The sequence below is a fragment of the Argopecten irradians genome, chromosome 11, assembly GCF_041381155.1.
Source record: "Argopecten irradians isolate NY chromosome 11, Ai_NY, whole genome shotgun sequence".
NCBI classification, from domain to species: Eukaryota; Metazoa; Mollusca; class Bivalvia; order Pectinida; family Pectinidae; genus Argopecten; species Argopecten irradians.
Genome location: NC_091144.1, coordinates 9811319 through 9835661, shown reverse-complemented (window position 1 = coordinate 9835661; position 24343 = coordinate 9811319). Strand labels below are relative to the sequence as shown.

The window sequence follows — 24343 nt, the reverse complement described above, 5'->3', positions numbered from 1 at the left end:
GCAAATACATTTTACATATTTCTTAGAAATCGATCTAGCAACTTTAGTGATGACGGAACCGTAAAGTTTTCCTCGTCTAGATTGTATAAAAAAAATCAAATAAAATGGATAAGGCGCCATACGCCATGTGTCCTCGTCGACTTTGATATAAATGAAGAAACCCTAACACAACAATTTCTAGTGATACTATAGATTTAAAGATACGAGTTATGAAGAAATGTGAATCACAATCATGTACCTGCGGGGGTTCGGTCTCGTTGTGAGTGACGTTCTCCAACAGTCGGGACAGATTTTCAGCTGATATGGTCGACGCCATCTTTATATGTCCAAGCTATCTACGTCTGTCTATTCTCTCTGTGTGCTGAAGCTTGTTGGTTTCAATCTACTTTACAAGAATCTGCAAGTATACAAAATTAAACAATACGTTAGTTTTGATAAAATAATTACAGCAAAATGTCGTCAATGTTCTGATTAGGGTAAATCGGCGATAGTCAAAACATATAGGTATGAGTAAGTTTTTAATGTAAATCGGCATTATGCTGTCTACTTATGTGGTAAAGTTCAAATAAGATCATATACACTGTTCACCAAGGATTGTTATAACTTTAAAATAATTAGTCGAAGAAACACTGCATTTTCCCCATTCCAAACGATTATTGATATACAATTGTATCATCTAATCAAAATTACATCATATTGAACAAAACAAGACAGCACCAAACATTAACTTGCATATTTGTACATATACGTATATGTACAGATAAACAATATAACTATCGTCATCCCAAAATAGTAAAGCTGAAATCAAACTAGTAATATGTTGATTATACCAAAATGATTTTCGCCTATATGATCATCATTTATCTTCGATGAATCGATGCCTCCATGCTTTTAGATGTTACACAAATAGCTAGGGAATACATATCTATAATACACATCCAACCTTCTTACCCATTTTGCTTTAAGAGCTGTTACGACAGATTTTGAATAAATCTAATCATTAATTTATTCGTTTTGCAACACCATGAGAATTCATATAGTATGCTATTGATTTTCTTTTTATAAGAGTCGTGAGGTGTAGTGAGTGCTATAAAGAGATGATTAAATTGGGAAATAAGTAATGCTTTTATGACAGTTATATCACTAATAGGAAAGAGATTTCTTCTGTTCCGTGAGTTTATAAAAGTCTTTAGTTTCACAAGCTTTTGTCAAAGTTCAGCTGAAGTATTCTATGCAGGTCAACATCATATTCAATGCCCATAAGATTAAATTTTGTTATACTCCACGAAAGATTATGTTCTGATTATGTACTGCAGTATTGCTACCATCAACTGCATATCGCTGAATGCCGAGTAAAATATCAAAGCATGTTTTGAAATGGAAACAGCATCAAGATAATAATAATAACTAAATAAATAATCTAGTGATATAGATTAATGAACAAGTTTAATGACGTAATTGTGTCATTATATGACGTCAAATAGTTTAAAGCGATACACAACCAGTGTAGGCGACATTTCCACAGGTTTGGCATTGACGTGTATTGAGTTTGTTGACTCTTATGAATCAATAACAGAGACATTATAATTTACACACGTTCAAAAGCGTCAGCTGTCATTGTCAACTCCAGCTGCTGGTCACCTCCACTGTCGTGGGGTAATAGTTCATTAGAAACCTAATCAGATGGTCGTTTGCAAATAACAGTAATCATAAACACCAAACAAATAATGAATCCGGTATTTTATACGAAAAGGGAAGATAAAAAATATGCTATTACAGCAATATATATTATGTTTTCATCGGTGTATTTTTCTTCTTCATACATTAACTTATCTTATTCCTCGTCATGGCATTATATCACTTGTAACTGGTGTATCTGTTCTTTACCAAATTATCTTTGGTGCATGAAGATTCGTGAACGTGTTTCCCTGTCAAGTGCATTACGTCTCCACGTAATCATACGTCAGCTCCAGGTATAAGATTTACGTTTGTGCAATATTTACAATACAAAGATTATTTTGGTGCTTGACCTAGGTCTCGTACCAAAAGAAACTTTGCAGCACGAATCACGATCTATGTTATTTGAATAATATTTCCATTTGCACTGTATAACCTTATCAACGAAAAAGGATATTTAGGAGATCATAATTCTCCTATATCTCCTATTGGTGAAGTGATAATGTATAACATGTATTTTGACGCCATGTCGTTATGACGCAATATGTACTTGCATGCTACCAGAATAAAAAAAAACAATTGTTCTATGTTATTCGCAATAATATTTGTAATTATGATTTTAAAATGTTGAATATTCTAGAGATGGAACATATTGTTTAAAATTTGAAAGTGTACCGATGATATTATGTTTATTTCCATGGACTTATTTTTACTTATTTTATTTAATGACGTCGGAGGTACCTATGACTTCACAAGAAGAGACTCCACTGACGTCAACGCGCGGTATACAATTTGTCTGCAATCCTCAGAGAATTATAGGACCATAAATCATCCATAAAGGCAATTTAATACTTATGTGAATAACAGGATATTAGATCATTTTTGTTCTATAATATAAGCAATATTAAAGCAATTTCCTTAAATAACTGCAGAATGACTGCTTAAATTCGCCAGTTTGCAATCAGCCCCTGATGAATTCTGTGGGCAAAGTGACCTTGAATCTACAGGAATAATGAGAGTGGTAGTTTAATTAAGTTATATTCAGTTAGCGATGTTGTGGTGTCTGCGGTCCGATAGGTGTCTGTGGTCCGAGTATAGGACGTCGTTTAGATTTTTCTCTCGTACTACACTCCTCTGTTGCTTATTGAAATTCGTAGAAAAATTATACAAGTGAACCATTATATATTGGCTTATATGAATTCGAAAATCTAATCTAATCACATTATGGAGACGTATTTATCATTAAAATAAAGCCATTAAAACGGTCTTTTGTTCACATTATTTATTTGGGTTTATTGCAGATTTTCGACATAATTATGAAGATTTACCCCATACGTGAATTAGTCACCGACGATGCATATATGTCATACTGATTTCGTACTATAACCGTACAGTCGTTGTTACGTTTTTTCGAGAAATTTCAATTTCATGTTTGTTTTTTCGCAATCCAACTACATTTCAATGGATTTTAGTTTCATTGTATCAACCATTAAACCAATGTTAAGTTTTGAATTTTAGTCGAGATGTCAATAAGGAAGACTTTGACCTAAAGTTTGTTTAAATGTACGTAACTAAAGGTTATATCAGGACATTCGGCCATTGTACATGTACTTAACTAAATGTGCTCTGAAGGCAGTCGAAAGTGATAATGTCTCTAGGAATTATAGATATTAACACACCCTATAATTCATCAAGAGTTTCTAGAACCCACAGATTAGCAAACCCTATCATTCACCAGAGTCTCTAGAACTCTTAGAGATTAGCAAACTCTAGTATGCCCCTGTCGTTGATTAATGTACTCCCCAAGTTAAGTCGATATTGTAATCAGTAATTAAATTACTGGCGGCAATTCGGTCTCTAGCGTCCACAGGATGTCACCAAAATGTTAGGAGCTCCCAAAGGATGATCCTAAGTTTTGTTCGTTATCCCGTGACTTTTGCCATTAAATGTGTATTACACTCGGCAGTATATGCCACATATATCGATGCAAGTTAATTAAATGACACCTGATTCAATTAAAAATTCTATGTGTTGTACATGTCTTTCTTCATATCCTTAATGACATGATACACGTGGTGCTAGGTTAATTAAATTCAAAAAAAGGAATGTAGCTGACTTAAAAGTCAAAGTTTTTATGAAGATTGCAATAATAGTTTTAATATATTCACATGTTAACCGATCAAGTCGGTAACAAGAAGTGCAGATATTTAAATAAGATATATCGTATTTTTCCTCATATCCATACATAACTTATATATGTCACACTTTGTAACACCCAGACCTACAGTCCGCTTTTCATTGCTTTTCAATTCTGCAGAGTCTGATTTAGCCAGATCAGAATTCGGATCGCAGATTATCATCGACCTTTGACCTACGGTGTTAGGGTTCCAGTCTAGGCGTTAAAACCTGTTTGCCCGATGTTATCAACTTGTCACAGCGCGCACTACGTATATACAGGGGACGCTGTAATATGTATTGACCATTACTGAGAGCTGATAATTACGTTGTTTTTCAGGAGAATGCGTTTGTCGCTATAGTTTGACCCATCACTACGGCTCAGACAGATAAATTTATTCGGCGATTTTATCTGTCGCATACGACCAATGAACTTCTTTACTATGGCATCAAACCTTAAAAATCCCGATAAGGAATCCATTTACAAATGAAGGTGGCATTTATGCATCGCAGTTACGAACATCGTTTTGTTGTGTCAACGTGCAGTGACAAATACCTAGCACAAAATGTGCCGTTTTTCTGTCATATATTTGACTGAAGCGTCTATTTCTTTTAATACCAAAATTACAGTCGAATATCAATCTATAGGTATATAGGCTTATAATTATGATCAGTGTACGTAGGGGCGATAAATCGGCTCCTGTTTACTTGGTACCAACGTCCCCTAACACAAATGATAAACGACAGCAATAAATTTTAGGATGTTCCGTTTTCCAATTACAACAGTGTTAATAATATATATATATACATCATTAGGATGTAGAGACATCAAAGACTTCAGATTAGCAATACCCAGACTGGGCAATGATATATGCGTACAGCAACGAATCAATAACCGTATTGCGTTTCTCAGACAAGGTCCATCTTTCTTCCTCCGGAATCAATTGTGGCCCACTTTTATCATTTTGCGCGTGACTTCGTAAAATTACAACCATCCGACGCTATAACATAAATTAAAAGCTGTCGGAAATTAGAATGAAAAGCAGCGATATGTTTCCAAGATAGACAATGCCAAATTAGAAAAAAAACTATTTAGGTGAATTTTTAAAAAAATGAAAATGATTTTATTTCACTGATACTTTACTATACTATGGTAATTATATAGAGTCAATACATTCACCATGTATACAAGATCTTACAATATGAGACACACAGTTTGGTTAGTTTCTCAGCTCAGGATAAAAAAGTAACTATAGTTATGTTTCGAGTGACCATGGTGATTTTTGGCAAGTAGTTTGTGTTTCATTGTAAATATATAGTTTGTTTTATATTTCTTTGTTGGCATATCAAAGGAAAATTACCAGGTTAGTAAAATATTTGTATTTCAAAGGAAAAGTACCAGGTTAGTAAAAAAATCAGTATTTCAAAGGAAAAGTGCCAGGTTAGTAAAAAAAATAGTATTTTAAAGGAAAAGTACCAGGTTAGTAAAAATAAGTATTTCCAAACGAATTGTAAGTTGAGACAAGTACATTCAAATATTTTGTTCGGACTCGTATGTTATTTATTTGAACGTACACCATGGAAATTAAAAATAGACAATGATTGACAATATATTATTGGCGAAAAAATATTTGAAGACATTTTCAATTGATGGAAGACAATTATGTTTACATGTAAGCAATTACATGTACGCATTGGACATTATCGGAATAGCATTCATAGCATTGACTCCACGGAATACAGTTTATGCGACGGTAAGTACAAATGTAAAATGTCAGCAGGCGACGGCTAAAAACTATCGGTTATTGTGGAGTGTTCGAAATTGTTCGTCTACTGTCCATTTAGTTGTCAATAACTTGGCATTTGTTTGCGATGTTTCTAGTTTTTTTGTTTTTCTCGACAATTAGGGAAAACTACGTCGATTCTCTACATACTATCCGAGTAAACGCAAAACAGACGTTGGTATTTTATATGCCATAGGTCACACCATTGATGTAACTAAACACTAGAAATGTCACAACACTGGGGCCTACCCACATCTGCTGGTTCTGTCTCTTGTGCGGCGACCACTTGGTTGGGTGATAATAGGAAAGCGGTGAAAATAAATCTATTATGTTGGATGTGTAATTGTCTATATTTATCGCCATTGTTAACACATCATAACATGTTTTATTTCATATTTTGATACTAATTGTATATAATAGACAATATCTTACGAACTAAAATAAGAATGATATAGATAAATATTTCAAATTAATAATACATTGCATTATTATATGTACCATACACACTTATATATCCATGCACTTAATGTTAAGATTTGAGAGCTATCTTTACCATTCTAGTACTGTCGGGATTGACGTTTAGGTATAAACTAGATATTGCCGATAAGAACATTGACCAACCTCGCTAATTTGAAGATATTGCTGAAATACAATAGTGCATCTGTTAAGTTAGGGTTAAATGTAAGCACTATACAGCCTAGTGTGGGGAGCGTGAACCAATTTTGTCTCGGGCCGTCAATCGAATTGGCTTGGACGGCAATCGACGGTGAGTGTACTGCCGATATAATTCCCTTCCTCCCTTAAGTTTGACTCCAAGTGTCAATTGCTTTGGACCAATGTGTAAGTCTGTAAATTAATGCTCGTCAGCAACGCTCCTCCTTCCAAAGAACGTCTCTTGAATGTCTTTATAGGCAAGAACATCTCACTCGAACATGATAGTGACACATAAATGAATATCGCTTTAAGTTAAATAATGTTAAAATATATAAAAGTTTTACAATAATTAATTACAGATATATACAGATTGTTCCTGGATGTGGTGCCCGACAAATACTAGCAAAGCTCGATGTCAGCAGTACAACTTGGCGATTGGCTTTGGCATTAGTAATTTACATGTTGTTGAATAGATGAGGACTTTAAGAGTAAAATTTTATTTGTGAATGTGTATTCATGTGCAATGTGTTCCTTAATGACTTCTTATTCTTTGTAGACCAGATCGTCGATGTTGACGATTTGTGGTATATAAACCCTTAAACTGGGCCGTGTGAGAAAGTCATTAATTTACTTTTTTATCATATCATAGCAGTTGACATTTAAAGACGAACTTAAATCAAGATTGTGTACCGTTTATGGGCATGTTATGTGTTAGAAAATAATGTTCAAAGTCGTAAATGGGAAATGTATGAGCACCGAGGGAGAACCAACATTAACCTCTTCTTGTCACACCTTCCGATTGTATTTTAAGGCATTGTGTCTATTCTAAACTAAAACATGACGTGTAAGGGGTTGTTTTTCAAAATGTACCAAAAGACTCCACCCAAATATCCTTCTCAATAAATATCATTACGTGCATATATGCCAAACTATCATAGTAAAATGCCGAGGCCTTTAACAATCGAAATATCAAAGGTTTCAAGTAGGCGTTATAATTTTCAAGATATTCGCTATCTTTCACATAATGGTAATTTAAAATTGACCCAGGATTTAGTAATTGGATACATTACAGTGCACACTGGTAAGGTTTTATTTTTGGGACGTCATCTGATGTGAGACAAAACTCCAAGTAATAGGTTACAATAAGATATATTTTAAACGAACATGCCAAGGGTTTCCATTGAATGTTAATTAAAAACCTTAACATAAAAAGAAATTAGAAATAAGAAAGCTGAAAATGGCTTTAAGTACTATTCTTTAAGTTTCAAAATAACACCATACCGGTCTTTACTGTGTTTTACAATATATACTATCTCGCACACTTTTTCAAGCGTGTGGCGGATACTGACATGGCTTAGGTTGACAGCCTTATAAAGATGTGCCTTGTATCAGCTTCCAGCTTAATCATTATCCTAAATCCAATCATAGTATTAATTAAATTGTCAATTTTCTATTTCCTCAGGTCGCACCTCACCAATGGATCGTCCGTTACTATAGTTCAGTGTCCCACTTATTATTCATTAGATTCTCATTTGGCTGCAAACCCCTAGTATTACAAACTTTGATAGAAAAAAACCCACATAGCTGAAAATACCAATAGAAGATTATGTTTCAATGATATCCAATGATAAAGTTAATCCCTTGAATCATAATGGTGAAGTTGCAGGTATATACATACAAGATCGCGGGAATAGCTAACATTAGCTTTAACTTGAAAAAACTGATTATACTTACCACGTGTGTTATTACTGTTGCGTCAACCCTAGCACGTGACTGATATGCTAATCAGATGACCATTGTGTGACCAAATGACATTACCGTGGTCGAAAAATTACTTCTCAAATGATGAATGACCGGAGAGCTGTTATACTCAACTCATGATCATGTGCTACTTTATCAGAACATTGGCGTAATTTGATTAGCTTGGAAACCTTTCAGACAAACAAACCCCAGCGCAGACGAAAATTGCAATAAATTAGTTCTCTACTCCATAATACGAAAAGCATTTGTCTCTAAGTGGGGATGACGTAAAATCAATGGGTATTTATTCAATATCGCGGTATATTGACATGACTAGAGAAATGATAAATCTGAATCTGTCAAAAGTAACATTTGATAAATTATTGAATACGCTGAAAAGTAAACATGGAAAGAGATGTTATCACACTTTATAATTTGAAATTGCAGGCAATTAGATAGTTTAATACATTTTAAAACTATAAAAATGTTATACGTGTGTCTTACCAATAAATGTTCATGCGGATTGTCCATAGTTCATGCCAGAAAACAACGTTGTCTCAATTGTTTTATATAGTGTATGTCGTTAACTAAGCCTGCAGTGCTTTATTTCTTATTCAAAATTTCTGAGTTTTTTATTTTTTTATTTTCTGTAACAGTTTTGACACGGTTGTCTTTTATTCTACGCGAGTTGTCTTTCTTTCCAACAGTTTCCAGTATAAAGGTATTTATGTTTACAAATATTTTACATATACAATACGCCATTCTATATAGACAATGTAACCAGTTATAACATCACACTGATTAATGCACAGTATTTCAATTAGCAGATATGCTCTCCTTCTGTATCATTATCCGTTATCAAAATTCCTTTATGGTGGAATTAATTTCCAACAAATGCCGGGTTGAGCTGGAATTTGCCTCTCAATGTTTTTAATTTCAATGAGATAATCCAGTAAACCGGATTTGTTCCAATACCGGAACAGCAACCCCTATCAGACGCCTCATATCAGTTCTACACAAACATGCTGCTTTTATATACAGCAGCACGTGTAACTGCCATTACCACACAGTAATTAGTAGACTGGTGTGTGTTGTTTGCCGTATATTCCTATATAATGCACTATTTGTACCTTTGTTGAGCTTGCCACAAATCACAACGACCGGAAATTATATTTTACTTATCAGTCACTATGAGCACAATGCATACATATTAATAAAATATTATTGAAACATAATTTCGAATTAATGGTAACCAATGGTTCTTGTCGGAATCTGTTAGATAACAAAGCTGAAATGAATACCAATGCTAAATACTTAAATTAATATCACACAATGGCTTGACTAATATAACAGAAACAACACACGTGTGAATTTTGTACGTATCGATCAGATCGCAAACATAGGCATGTTTATAGCGATACTGTTCTCAAGAGGCAATGCACATAAATAGTCGACAATCGAAACAAACAAACCCGTCTTAATTACGTGTATCGATCAGATTCATAGATAAACGAGCGTAGATTGGGAGTTAGCTATAATCTAGGTCACGTGTTTGGTGACACTCCATTAAGACGAAAACGAGGCTGAAAGTCAGTAACTAGTGCAAATTGTTACATGATCCATATGAGCAGCTAATCGGACATTATTTAGATATTTTAGTGTTTGTGGTGAATGTTGATTATTATCGGACACGTTTCCTATTAACTAGACCGGGTATAAAGATACTGCAAGGTTTGGATTGGCTGGAAGTAAAGAAAATTTTAAAGACGAGCAACAAAAAATGAATCAATGTAGTCAAATGCTCAAATGATATCAGTGATATGACTGTATGAAAACATTACATTAAAAAAGGAAAACAGCAAACCCACTTCGGTGTTTAACTATGATATTTACGCCATGATAATTTGCTAGAAACTCAGTTATATTTTTGAAGCTCATTTCTGCGCAAAATCATAGTTTTATAGACAAACTAGACAATATTTATCAAAGATGACGTATTACGTATAAAAAGTTTTTATGGATTCATTGTATTTTGCATAGTTTTGAAAGGTTGACATAAACAGCGATAGGAAACATTAATCAGTTGATAATTACTGCGGGCGGGTGACATGTGGGCTACAGTGATCATCCCTTTCAAAAGTTATCATGAGATGTTTTTTTTTCAATTTTCTGTAATCAGCATAAAATACTCCCACCATGTAACGTCTTGTCAAGCTATTGTATGGACTGTATCGTTAGACATATCACCAATACCTCGACAGTAGTATGACAGATTTATCTAAGTACTGGCTATTTCAAACGTGCAAAATCAACAGGAATTTATTATGTGTTTTTATTAGCCTCAACTATTCTTCGTGAATGTCAACAGCTGTAGCTGATAAAGTAGCATGTCGAGTATGATTTGTAGGTTAATTCGTGTAAAACCAAATGACAAAAGAAGACAAAATGATCTATCAATGTGACTTATTTTGTATTTATACATCGTATATTGATTATCCTTTCAGACTGTATGAATGTTTTCCCCTCCATCCAACAAAGGTAGTTATATGAAAGATTGTCCGAAAGCTACAGCGAAAACAGTTGCTTTTCGTATTAAATTATAACTACAGAAAAATTAGTAATGATACCACATGAGGACAGATGAATGAATTAATCCATGTTTAAAATGTTAATTTAGCATTGATATTACAGCTGCATTAACACAAAATATTCACATATAAAATAATTCCTCTATAAAATTGTGACTGCAAATCATTTGTAGCAATTCCTATGGACAAATCCTTCAATGTAACCATCAGCAAATTATTGAAATCAAGAAGCGAGATTAGGAATCCATTAAGATTTTAAACTGAAAGTCAAATTCCACAAGACGTGATAAAATTTGAGACGCACATTAGGAAAATGCGGAAGAAACTCTGTTGATACAAAGCACACAATTAAAGAGGTTTGCAATCAGAAGATAAGTTAATTGCTTTACAACTCCTAAGGGTTTACAGTTGTCATATAGTTCCTTGAACGCAATGTGTTGTGTGTGTGAATGGCTGTATGATTTGGGAGGCTGCAGTATATTTGTGTTGTGTTTCCTAATAGTGGATTTACTGCCCCTTTTCTCATTAAAATATCCCGCCAAAGACTCCATACAGTACACTCAACCTTTTTAATATTTATATCGCTTACTCCATACACAGCCCTTGCCATACACTGGAACGTTGTTGCCAATCAAAATTTTTATCAAATGCCGTTTTCGTTTTCGTCTTTATGACTCTTGCAGACAGGCTTATTATTTCAACAACCAGGATTAATTAGTCACTATTATGTGAAACTGATTTCTTGTATGTCAAAGTAAAAATGTTGGCAATTCTTTAAAAATCGTTTCTAGAGGCGCAGTTAATTTTACATTTTTGTTGATCGTTTAAATCGTGTTATACAACCTGCATATTTGATAATGACAAATTAATTTACACATCTTGCAACGAATTTTCACCATTTAGAACTAATGCCCGTGGTAATGATGCCCATTGCCGTTTTAGGAGACTCTTCCTGTTGCAGATATGGTGGTACCTTCATCATGACGGAACCGTAATTGAAGTTGACACTGAAGACATTATCAGTGCCAATGGACATAGCTCAAATGATGATGGTCTCTGTAGGATACTTCCTTTATTCCAAAGTATTGAGGTATTTTTTTCATTTTCAAAGAGGATGGATTTTTAAGTCGATATGGCTAATTGATGATGCTATGAAGAAAGTTATCTACATAGCAATCAGTAATTTTTATCAGATTTCATTTATGTTATATTTCTGTAGTAGTCACCACAATCATATTGGATGATCAGTAACGCAGCACTATAAAAGGGGCAAGATTACAAGAATTCAGAATACAAATATACCGCAGCCTCCAAAAGCATGCAATCACATTCGTAACACATTACATTCAGAGGAGGCGTCATTACATTATCCTAAGAGTTAATAGGACATAAAAAATAATATAATTTCCTATGTTACACTCATTTCTATTGGTTAGATCTTTGATCCTTAGACCGAAAGAATTGCAAGAATTGCAAGTATTATGACGTCATATATACAAACCGGTTTCGCGGGGAAATTGAAAAGCGGCACAGTCATTGGCCTCAATGAATTATTTGATAAGATAGCACTGCGCCACAACTCCATTTGTTTTATTGTAAACGTAAGTAAGAAAATTTATGTCAAATTAGTGCCCGAATGAGATACCTGAATTAAATGTTTGAGAATAATATTATATACACCAACTCTTAGTAAGCTATCATATCAATATTATTTTATTATCGCTGTAATGGAACCAATATTTATAATTAACTGGCATGCTGATCCTGGATATCAAATTGTAAAGGCAGTTCATTATATGCACGTATACTCTAAGGTATTCACAAGGCGAACAGCAGCGACTGTACAGATTACGTTATCATACATACATATATCGCTATTATCATACATATTGCATCATCAAAATACAAGCGGGGAACTTGTTTTGCGTAATTTAACACGTGACTTTCATTTTATCAACAAATGTATCAGCATGCATGATAACGCGTACAGCTCACGTGCATCGTGAGAAATCATCTGTTTCGTATCTTCTCAAATGATATTCTATGGATACGCTTCGTGATATATATCGTACATTGGCGTTCTCATGCCTAAATAAAATATATACTTAGATAATCAACCTTGCTTTAACAGTATGTAATACGCTGATTATATTCCACCGATTACTTACAAAAAATACCTTACTATTTGTTTAGAAATAAAAACAAAATGGCGATATACTTGTAATATGTCTTCAATTAAATCCATGTTTCGATTATTGATTGAATAAGTACATGTATAAAGCATATCATATCATCCAAAATCCGTTGAGAGGGACATCAAGCGTCATTCAGAAATCATTAACGTCCCTGGTGATGGCTAATTCTCCACAAGTATGTTATATGTCTATTAAGACTAAGGATGACATGCCAAACATTTAGAGTATCGCAGGAAAACACGGCAGTGCAGCCTGTTAACCCTATAAACTGTATACTCTTAGCCACTTAAAGGTGTTTAGGAATAGAAGATGGGGATGGATGCCATACGAAGACTAGCACGGTAGCTATGATATACCGACCGCTTATCTATAGTAATAATGTTCGGTATTTGGGGGAATCCTGCCAATTCGGAAATTTTACACGCGGGTTAGGGAGGTTTCAAGAATGCACGATTTTGCATTTTTTTGATTAAACTTCCGATGTGTTATACCTTGTTATCAAATATATGTGTTCATTCAGTAATTTAGTCTGTGTATATCTGTATTACCAAAATGTTCACCGTAACTTATATCACGTTTTGTGTTTATAAGAGTTTCATAAGTTTATAATTAGCGCAAAGCGGAACAGATGTACAATCTGAATTATCCATATTGGTATGTTCTAAATGTTTATGAACCATTACCAAAGACAATAAAATTATACAACAGTATTTACGTGTTTAATTGATCTTCTGACGTCTGCTTTACTGTCGTTTTTCCGAGTTCCAAAGGAGAAATTAATTGCACACACAGAATAGTTAACCCGTGTTAACAGTTTAAAAATCACATGATTTTAACAATCTCTTCAAAATATCAAGCCTAGTTTAATGCCTGTATACGTACTATCTAACAAAAATGACTTTCATTGACGTCATGAGTATTGCCTGCGATCAAGCAATATTATCTGCGATATATATGTTTTCGTACATATTACTATATCATGAGGCAGTAATTCGATTTATATCACAATGTAGTTTTGACGTTAGGTAACAAGATACCTAAAAGCAAATGCTTGTAAACTTTCAGGATTTATTCGGTACAACATATTGCTTATTTGTGTTAAATGTCACATCGCAGACGTGTGTTAATATATTCATGATATGAAGCTTGACAGCATATTAGAGGCAATGTATGCAATGACCATAGAAATAACATATTTCACCCATACGTATCATAAATTACATTCTCTCTGAACATACAAGAAATCGCATTTGTTATACAATCGAGATTTACTAGACCTGTCTGTCATCGTAAACACTGCGACACTTTACCTAGCACGCCGATAAACATAACATACGCTATAAAATAATTACATTACTGGTCTTATGTAAGATGAAAAATGGACGTTCAGCATGACATATATCGCAAACTTCGGTAAGTTTCAACTTGCACGCGAGTATATAATAACGCGTACAGAGCTTACACGTGATACAGAGCGCCTCATTATACCTCGCAATGAATAGCAAGTAATTTGCACACGACACGCAACAGACAAGATTTATTCTTCTAAAAGACTATTTTCCGTCGTCTTGACAACTGTTAATCCACCTACTTCCGGCGGATTAAAATGTTCTATATCGTTTTATCGTAACGTTTCTTTCAAACCGCCATCTTAAGAGAGTTAAGAAGCGGTGGTGAAGCAATATCCTCAACAACGAGCAGCTGAAATCAATGCAGAAATCAGGTGGTAAGGACCATGGTGTTATCAATAAAATCTTCTTCGTTTGATTTTGGTGATAATGATTTCTATACAAACTGAACGTATGTACTTTAGGTTTGATAAGGTTTTACACGCGACAATTTAGTAAAAGTTGTACGTTTCAGGCAGATCGTTAGTGTGTGCTGTTACAAGGCAACTGTCCTGTAGTGTTGCTTCTTTCCTTCAAAGTGTTACATATCACAAACTTTGTTATGTAGAATGATCCAGATCTTGTCTCTGAGAAAAAGAGCTATATTTTGTCATGTTCTACTACAGATATATTTACCAATAGATAAGTTTTCTTGATGCCTTGTATATTTCGAATATTTTTTACGATATCAAATGTTAGTCTAGAAGTAGGCGTTAATACACTACCTCGATACGTCTTTGAGTTCAGAGATCAAATTAAATTGTAGTTACAGATATACCAACCCACTTTGAAAAAACGCACTTTGAAAAAAAATATTTCACCATCTTAGTTTCCCTTTGACAGTAGTTGTTGCAGTGCTTTATTTATTTGTTCAATATGATTTATTTTTGTTCAACGGTAATTGGTGAATTGATGATGATTATTCACACATTATACCACTTTCGGTTGGTCATTATACGAATATCATTGATACTCATGACGATACAATGAAAGTGACGTCGTTGTAAACACTGACGGTCATGCAATGATCAACGCCAACACCGTTAACTTTTTTAAGTTGTGGATTGTTTAATTGCGTGATATCGTCCATTGCATAAATACATCTTCGTCAAGCTTGTGAACATGATATACTTAAACATTCTATATTATATAAAACCAGATACGCATTGAAAGGATATTACTTTAGACATATTATACTGATATATTTCACAACATATGCGTAGTAGTCAATATAAATCCGATTTATTTACTCCCTATGGACTAACGAAGAACGATTTAGAACGGACAAAATGATCTGATTATCTATATTATGGCCATATAGATATAAATGGAATAAAACAATTTGCTTATGGTCGCCAGGGAATACAGTTTGGATGAGTATGGTTTCTTGATCTACAGACAGTTTTGCGAGACAAGGTGATCCCCGTACAATCGGTTGCATACAAGTAATGCACAAGATAACATACTTTTTTGGTATTAGAAGTCTACAACTCCTTGGGTGAAAGCTCCAGCAATGCTAGTCAAATATTAGTATTAATATTGTATAAGTCGTATCAACCCTGAACCTGTTGGTTCGCAGGTTAAATACGTCTAATTGTATACAATACCGTCCCTTTGCCCCCCAGCTGGGACGCCGGTAATGTGACTGTTATGTAGAGTATCTCTTGGGACAGTAGGGGAGGACGCCAGCTAATTCTTCCCATTGATCTATAAGAGGACTTATCAGAAATGTTTTAGAGTTCATAATAAGGTCTGTAGCATTTCATTATCAACATCCAGGGTAGTTAGATCAATTGTTCAGGAGGACATCACGAAAACCCAACGTGATGTGATATTTTTTATGTCTTGTCAATGCCGAGAATGTAAAGCGACATATATTTAGTGTTCCTAGTTATCTCCCCTCTCCGTAAAGTAACAGTGACGTTACGTTCACAAAATGATGTAATTGATATAAATCGGATATAGACAAAACATGGTTTTGCAGAAGTGCCAACATCGCTTATCGCTGGCCTCCTTGGCTTAATATAAGAAACAAAGAAATGTAAACATGGCGACCATTACTTGTAGGTATGATAATATTGACGTTCTCCACTAGAAACGTCACAGACAACTTTTATGGCATTTGTAATTTTATCCATGTTATGGAACATTTGTTATATTAATCTTTTGGCGACTGAACGAAATTAATTGTTGATTTTCGTCTCGATAAGATGTACAACAAATGATTTTTATGAAATCAAAGAAATTCAAAAATCTTTTTTTCTCGTCATGATACCTCACGTAAGCAACAGTTATGCATTTATATCAACATGTTACAATATAGATGCAGAACAGTTTTGCAATTGAGTTGACTTAAAGACATGTTTCCAATCCAAACGAAAGGTATTAAAAGCAATGCGATGTATTTTTATTATATTTGTAAGTTACCATTCGGTTTAATGAAAGTAAGATGAGTTTACCTTGGGGAAATAAATTCAATCGCGAGCGATATATCCCTTTCTTCGATTCGATGAATAACTTTGCAATTTGTAACATGATATGTATAGCACTGACATAATGACACAAGATCATGTCATTTTCCTATTGTTTCTCCAGTAAATGTTTGCACTTAAAACGCAGTGGAGATTGTATGTTTTGATAAAACATCGGGTAGGTCGCCAAATCAATCCAAATCGGGGTTGCTAGGTGATTGGAGATTTTTATCATGTATATGTGTTCTGGCGCGTGGCAAATCGTTATTTTATTCGTAGAAATAAAGCGTGTTTGCTATTAAAAATAAAACACGATCCCGTAAACTATCAAATATGTGTATGTTATCGTCAGGTAGAATCGTTATGACACTGATAGGCAATCCGAACCGGGAGTTAAGAGTCGATTAAGTTTCACGTCATATATTAGTCGTACCAGTCATAGAAACATTATATTTGTATGTTTGGGTTCAGATGATAGTTTTAATGATGATTATTCTTACCAATAACATTTCGATAAGGGGTTTTCATATCACTGTTATTACCTTTTATTGTCGAGCAGTCGCATAAAGGTCAATAGATTCGACTGATGAGAGAAACATGACTGATTGCTATTGAGAAAACTATACTTTTGTACATTTATGTCCATTACACAATGACTATTTCGAAAGTCTGTCTGAACGAACAAGTATGGTATATACCTATAAATTTTTGAAAAAAAATTAAAAGGAAAACTAGAAATTTAACCAAAAAATGAAATATCGTGTAAGCGAAGAATCATTTATGAATTAATGTTAAATTTATTGTATCAATATTTGCTCGCTACCCGATTCAAGTTCCTTTGTATATATATGTATAACTTAGTAGTCCAGCACAAAAAGAGTTCTGTCTACAGTATCGTCAGGTATATCCGAATAAAGAAATATTGTGTAGCAGCTATATTTCACTAGGGTTATTTTCTCCTTGTGTAGCAGGTACATTTCGCTAGGGTTACATTCTCGTTGTGTAGCAGCTAAATTTCGCTAGGGTTACATTCTCTTTGTGTAGCAGTTAATTTTGCTAGGGTTACATTATCGTTGTGTAGCAGGTACATTTCAGTAGGGTCATTTTCTCGTTGTGTAGCAGGTAAATTTCGCTAGGGTTGTTTTCTCGTTGTGTAGGAAGTACATTACACTAGGGTTACATTTTCGTTGTGTAGCAGGTAAATTCGCTAGGGTTATTTTCTCTTTGTGTAGCAGTTAATTTTGCTAGGGTTACATTATCGTTGTGTAGCAGGTACATTTCAGTAGGGTTATTTTCTCGTTGTGTAGCAGGTAAATTTCGCTAGGGTCGCTAGGGGTAATTTCAGTAGGGTTATTTTCTCGTTGTGTAGCAGGTACATTTCAGTAGGGTTATTTCTCGTTGTGTAGCAGGTAAATTTCGCTAGGGTCGCTAGGGGCTGTTTTCTCGTTGTGTAGCAGGTACATTTCGCTAGGGTTATTTTCTCGTTGTGTAGCAGGTAAATTCGCTAGGGTTATTATCTCGTTGTATAGCAGGTACATTTCGCTAGGGTAACATTTTCGTTTTATTTGCTTTGTTACTTAAATCCGCGAGTTCAAAACACTTGCGAAATATTTAGAATATAACATGTACTTCCGGTGTGCAAATGTATATGCACGTCCATTGGCAAATGAGTAACATTTAAAAAATGGTTCCGCTCTAACACGATTACATTGTCAACTAATTGCAATGAAAACACTATGTATGTTGACACCATTAAAATTTGATGTCGGTGAACTGCGAAATTAAACTCCAGAGAATAAATACGGACACCGCGAATGTACAGCGCTTTACAATCACACGTTTACGTTATCACTTTATTATTTATTGAGAAGTTGTAAAAGTAGGAAGGTCCCTACAGTTATAACTACATATACTGGAGGGATACTGGATAGTGTAGACTGGACATCATATCCACATAGTGTTATCTACATATAATCAACCCATTCACACTGGGAGTTGGTTCTCGTCCGATGTTTGATGGTCAATAATAGACATATGGTCATTCTGGACACCACAGGACCTCAGCAACTATTCAGTGTAGGATTGGGGTGAAGACAGATCAACAGAAGTGAATAGAGGAGTTCAATAAAGTGTCTTCCTTCTCACTGTGATGTTATTCATCATTTTATGCCCATTGTAAAAATACGTTTGCCTACCAACGTTTATATTCTACGCAATATCCCAGTAAGAATATGGTGCAATGGATATTTAGACAGTACAAACACGTTTTAAATTATTCGGATATTATTTTGATCAATTAAGAAACAAAGACAGCAATGTCAATATTTGTACATTCTGTCAATGGACTTAATTATACACAGCGTACCTATGGCGCATAGCAGTTGTCGATTTATCGAACATGTAGGTATGATCACTTTTACTTTTACTTACACTGAATTTGGTTTTATTCTTTTTAAAGTAAACGTATACCATCGTCGTGTGTTATCACTGTTGATATGTTTATCAATTATGTTTCCTATAGAACGCATCAACATTGTATATGCACAGTTAAGTTAACTGATACAAGGACAATCGGAGCGATGTATTATAAACAAACTGATTAGGTTAACAGCATATCGCATGTTTTGGTGTGTATTATGTTAGATAACAGTGTGCTGCCTTACACTGTTGCATATTAGTGATGACGTTTGTCACTTACAGCTTCGTTATATGATTATAGCAAGGAGTGCCTAGGAACGAAACTGTTTCACACTCTTGTAAACAAAGTCTGTATCTGGATGATTATCGAATCAAATGTAACAGAGATCCAAATAAGACGACCTTATATATTGCCTTCATATTTTCCACGTTGCACGTGGTTCATGATGTTCTTTAAATTGGGTTTCGACAGTATGTATCATATCGTCCGCGACATTCCCTAACGATAAACAGTTTACTTAAGACTCAGAGCAGAAGGAAAGCGTTCCTCGGAATATGCTCAAGTGGGAACTAAGGAGCAATAGATTATCAATCGATGAGGAGAAATACTGTGCATTGGGGACTCGTAAAGCAGACACACAAGAGATTAGCCAAATAAAAAGGACACGTAAACAAAGTGTTTCGTAAAGTACCCATTGATGTTCGTCGACATGTTCATTGGTGTTTATTTAATCACATGTTTTAATAAAATATTATTGACAACCATTCCTTTAAGCAGCACTCCAAATGTCCAAATCATGCTAATGCCTCATCGTTATTGTCATCAATGACCTTCGAAATTATATCTGATATGGCCTCGTTATCATTTGTTCTACATAATCATGTCGTTCCTAAACCGTACATAACTACAGGAGGCTTTAGATTATCTATCCGTGTACTGTAAAGGAGGATGTTTCGCGTGTGGTTAGTTTCGCTGCGTTAGTCTACAAACTGTTCGTGACTTATTCGTGCGTGGATATATTCGCCCACGATGAATTAAAGCAAAATGATATCAAATGTCCACGTTATAGTAATACACAAATGTAATATTTTGATTACAAAATACAATTTTGAATGAATCTTTTGCCTCAATGATTTCCACCTCTAATTCCAAATTCATCCTTTGCTTATACTGTTTAATCCATTCTATGATAACATAATTGGTATAACGTATCAGCACCCCTTCCTACGTTTGAAGTAAGGTAAATTATATTCCACAGATATATCTTTGATATTACATATGTACCAGGAATGCTATGATATGGAATCAAGACGGAAGTTAAAGCTTCAGGTCTCTCTGATATCTCTAATTTAATTATACGTTATTAACCATTATTCTATTACTACTGTTTACTCTCTAGTACATCACGATATCCAACAAATCAACAAAGGTACCGTTAACCAGTAAATATGAGAAATTATCCAATCATAGAGGAATAAGTTGGACATGACATGCCTGTGTTCGCGTGTAAATGACGTTTATCACCTATTAATCTAACCATTAGACACGTATTCATGCCACACTTGGCCAGAATAACATCCGACTGGGCCGTATGTTATGTATTATCACTATATCTGGCATTATATGTGCACTATTGACACTACCAGAACCTCGATCATGCTGCATTTTATACTGAATAAAAACGTTAATCAACAACAAATGCCAAGCACATTAATAAAGTTATCCCATTAGATGTTAAAATCAGAATGAATAAATTCTTGCCAAGGGCTTTTTTTACCGCAATGAATGGAGAGTATGGTTTGTGTATATAAAAGACCAGTGTTATGTAGTATATATATGTACGTAGTCTGTGGTGAATCACTAAAGATGCTTTCTGTTTTTTCGAATATCGAAACATACAAACCCCGGAGACAGATTATGAGCATTTGTAATTATCATCACGTTTTCATTCTCTCCATACACAATCACACGAGTCTGGGAACACTTTCATCCCTGTCACTACCGGCATGACAACACGACGATACGTGACCGGAAGTGACAGGATGGATAATGCGCGCTGCTCCCGACAGCAAATTAACTTCCAATCTAGACTGGTTCCCTTCCCTTAGTTATCTACTCTTCGCCAGGCTGCGCTCCGCTCACTAGGGACAGGTAGCGGGTAACCATGATGATTTTTCTGATTGGTCAATCTACATATCCGGTTCGCTGGCATCACATTTTTTAGACGTGGGAAACCCCTTTACGCACGAAGCGACGGATCTTTACGTAAAGAATAAATAATTTATTTGAACGATATATAAATAAAAGTAAATTAAGTTTTAAGTTTTGATATTATTTCGTGCTAACAGACGTGCTAACAGAGTTTAGGGCGCTCATAGAAACGACGTTAATGACGTTATTTTCTCTTAACGGAAGTAGCCGTCTCCATGATGACATATCATGCGCAGGAATGATGCGCACTCTGGAGTTGGAATTCTCACTCAAGATGGTTACTCGCTACCGGTCCTCAGTGAAGTGTACGCAAGGGAGGTAACTGAGGCGGGAACCAGTCTACTTCCAATCGTGCCAGAAAACGGCTAACGTGGATACGTCATCCTAATAACACCGATTCTAATATTCCATTTATGGTTGCGCGGTCTTCTTTTCCGGATTATTTGGTATGTGTTTAATGATAATGGCGCGATGTCCTCGCGAGCTTGCAGATTTTGTTTTATAATTACGTAGACTCTTTAAACACATATTTTTATACACTACACCAATCCCAATACGTGTGTTTACTGGTTTCGTTAGTTATGTAAACCATCACATTTCATATAGCGTATTAATAGCGATTTAACAGGTAGAGAAATGTAAGCTTGTAAGCTTGCTGTAGAATTCGATGAACAAACCATTATACCATTGTGGTACACGTAACATAGGTGCTATATCCTCTTTGAACTCCTTCGATTCATTATTTTCCTTTTTAATGTTGAGACGAAATTATTTCAGGAACATGTCGTTTCCGCTCTAATCAAAGTATCTAGAACATGTAAAACCATGGAACGAACTAGAAATGTATAAAATGCATGTATGTCGTTCTTTTATGATATCGGAGCGATGTGACCAGATATGGTTAACACTGCACATAAATGTTTTCAATGTGTGCGCGAAGCATGTACAAATATAGTGTGAAAAGATGAAAACACCTCGATATTTGAATTGTTATTGTGGTTTTTTTAAACAGTATTTAATTTAACACTATGGAATTGACCAATCGGTTTGTTGTGTTACATATCAGGAAAGTATCGAGGAGGACCAGAAATCTGTAGCAGTAAAGACTAGGCGATGTCCTACCTTAGATGTGGTATACAGTCATTCCACTGTGCTGATCTCCAGGTCACCGGGGGTAACCATTGTGCTGATGGTGTCCGGTCTGAATGTCACTTGACGGTTCTAGCCAATCAACTCACAGTACAGATCATTACCCTGCAAAGAAAGAAAACCGGAGAAAATCCATGAGATCAAGTAAATAGATTGCCGATAATGACGTTGAAGGTCTGATATCATAAAGATAATGTCCTTAAAAAATCAATAAGTGATATCCATTCCTTTTACCTACGCTAAACTATCTCATGACATCAATATCGAGCTTATATCCATATCACAGGTTTTCAGTGGAGTAAACATACTGTAATCAAGTCACAATTAATATGGCAATATACCACTTGTATTTTGAGAAACAATGCTACACCGGATTCTATCAAATCAGTCCACTACAATTGGCACAATTTACCAGGGCTGTCAATGCGATATAGTATATATTTGGCAAGCTGTTTCGTCCATAGTAATCGAGGGCCTTAGTTTTAACTCGTACACACAGTGGTAGCATCACTGTCAAGTCGACAGATTTCCCGCCCTACGCTGTAACAGCGGTCTGGGAATACAAAATCAATATGTAGGCAGTTCCAGCTATCGTCCACCTGTGTACAAACGTCTATATATACTTGTGGAGGGCAGCTTCCGGCTAAACCTTCTTCGTGTATGTGTGTGGTCATCTAGAACATATCAATAGCTGAATCGTCTTATTCTCAGTCCGATTCACAGCGCATTATACCTCTGTTTGACATATTTAGATCCAGTTAGTGATACTTTGGAAGCTAATACTTCCTTTTGAAGTTTTAAGATTGCACATGAAAATTTTGGTATTTAATTTGAGTCAGGATTTGGTACATCCAGATTATTCTTGTTTGAAGACAATGCTAATTAAACAAGCGGTGCTTACGTTTATTGGTTTATGTGTATATAATTATACGAAAGAACATGATAGATATCATATTTTTTTCTTCAAAAACTTCATCATCTTAGATGAGCATGTCGTGTTAGACTTGTGGATCACCATCACGTGTTTCTATTTTGAGAGCGTCTCAGCAGGAGACAACACTGAGAAAAATCACTGTGGGTAACGTCAAACCAGAACAACAGCAGTATGACGATACATAGTGTATTGTTTGTTGCTTTGGTAAAACCTCCCCTGGAAGGCTATAAGAAGGTCAAACAGTGACGTCGAACAAACCATATGGGGTACACATACTCGATTACCATAAAGTAATAAGACACCTGGCTTCTGGTATTTGACAAACAATAATAAATAACAAAACCAACTAAATATTTTGGTCTTACAAACAGTAGGACGACCACGTTCAAGACGAGATAGACCATAGCTAATAAGCCAATTTAACTTCCTGAGAGCATGTTCTTTCGTATTTTTTTGATCACACAGTGAACTTTTGACCTTGGTATAATCTTTGATAAAATGGTATTTGAAAATAACGCGCCATGGAACGATCTACCTAAATCACACGGTTGTAGAACAACGACCAGTTATGAAGGTATGACTTTTTATTTAAAGCCATTATTTTCAAATACAACCTTTAACATCATTGTGACCTTGACCTTAAACGTTATTGATCTTAACCGAATGTAAGTTTGAACTAGCAGACACCCATAGCATGTCCAGATTTAGGTACTTTGTTTTGTTCATGGTATGATAAAAAGAACAATAAGGAACTCAAATGGAAATTATAAATGGTAATTGGCTATTGTTGACATGACATGACCTGCGCCTAAACCGATAGAAATATTATCCGCCTACATGTATAGGTGACAATGTCCAAGATGGCTTACAAAATGTTTATTATAAATGCAATTGATAGCAGATCATACATTTTTCAAGACTTGTAGCAAATGTGAAAAAATGTGAAAATATTTCAGAC

At 34.9% G+C, this 24343-nt stretch overlaps 1 protein-coding gene across 1 annotated transcript in view; it reads right to left on the bottom strand.

Moving 5' to 3' along the window:
* LOC138334715 (neuropeptide Y receptor type 2-like) overlaps positions 1 to 24343 on the bottom strand; it is a 68478-nt gene that overhangs the window by 4551 nt on the left and 39584 nt on the right. The window contains exons 2-3 of the mRNA XM_069283400.1: positions 22425 to 22556; positions 239 to 397 (exon numbers count right to left, since the gene is read on the bottom strand). Coding sequence (XP_069139501.1) covers positions 239 to 316 — 78 coding nt within the window. The 5' untranslated portion in view covers positions 317 to 397; positions 22425 to 22556. The remainder of the gene's footprint in view (positions 1 to 238; positions 398 to 22424; positions 22557 to 24343) is intronic.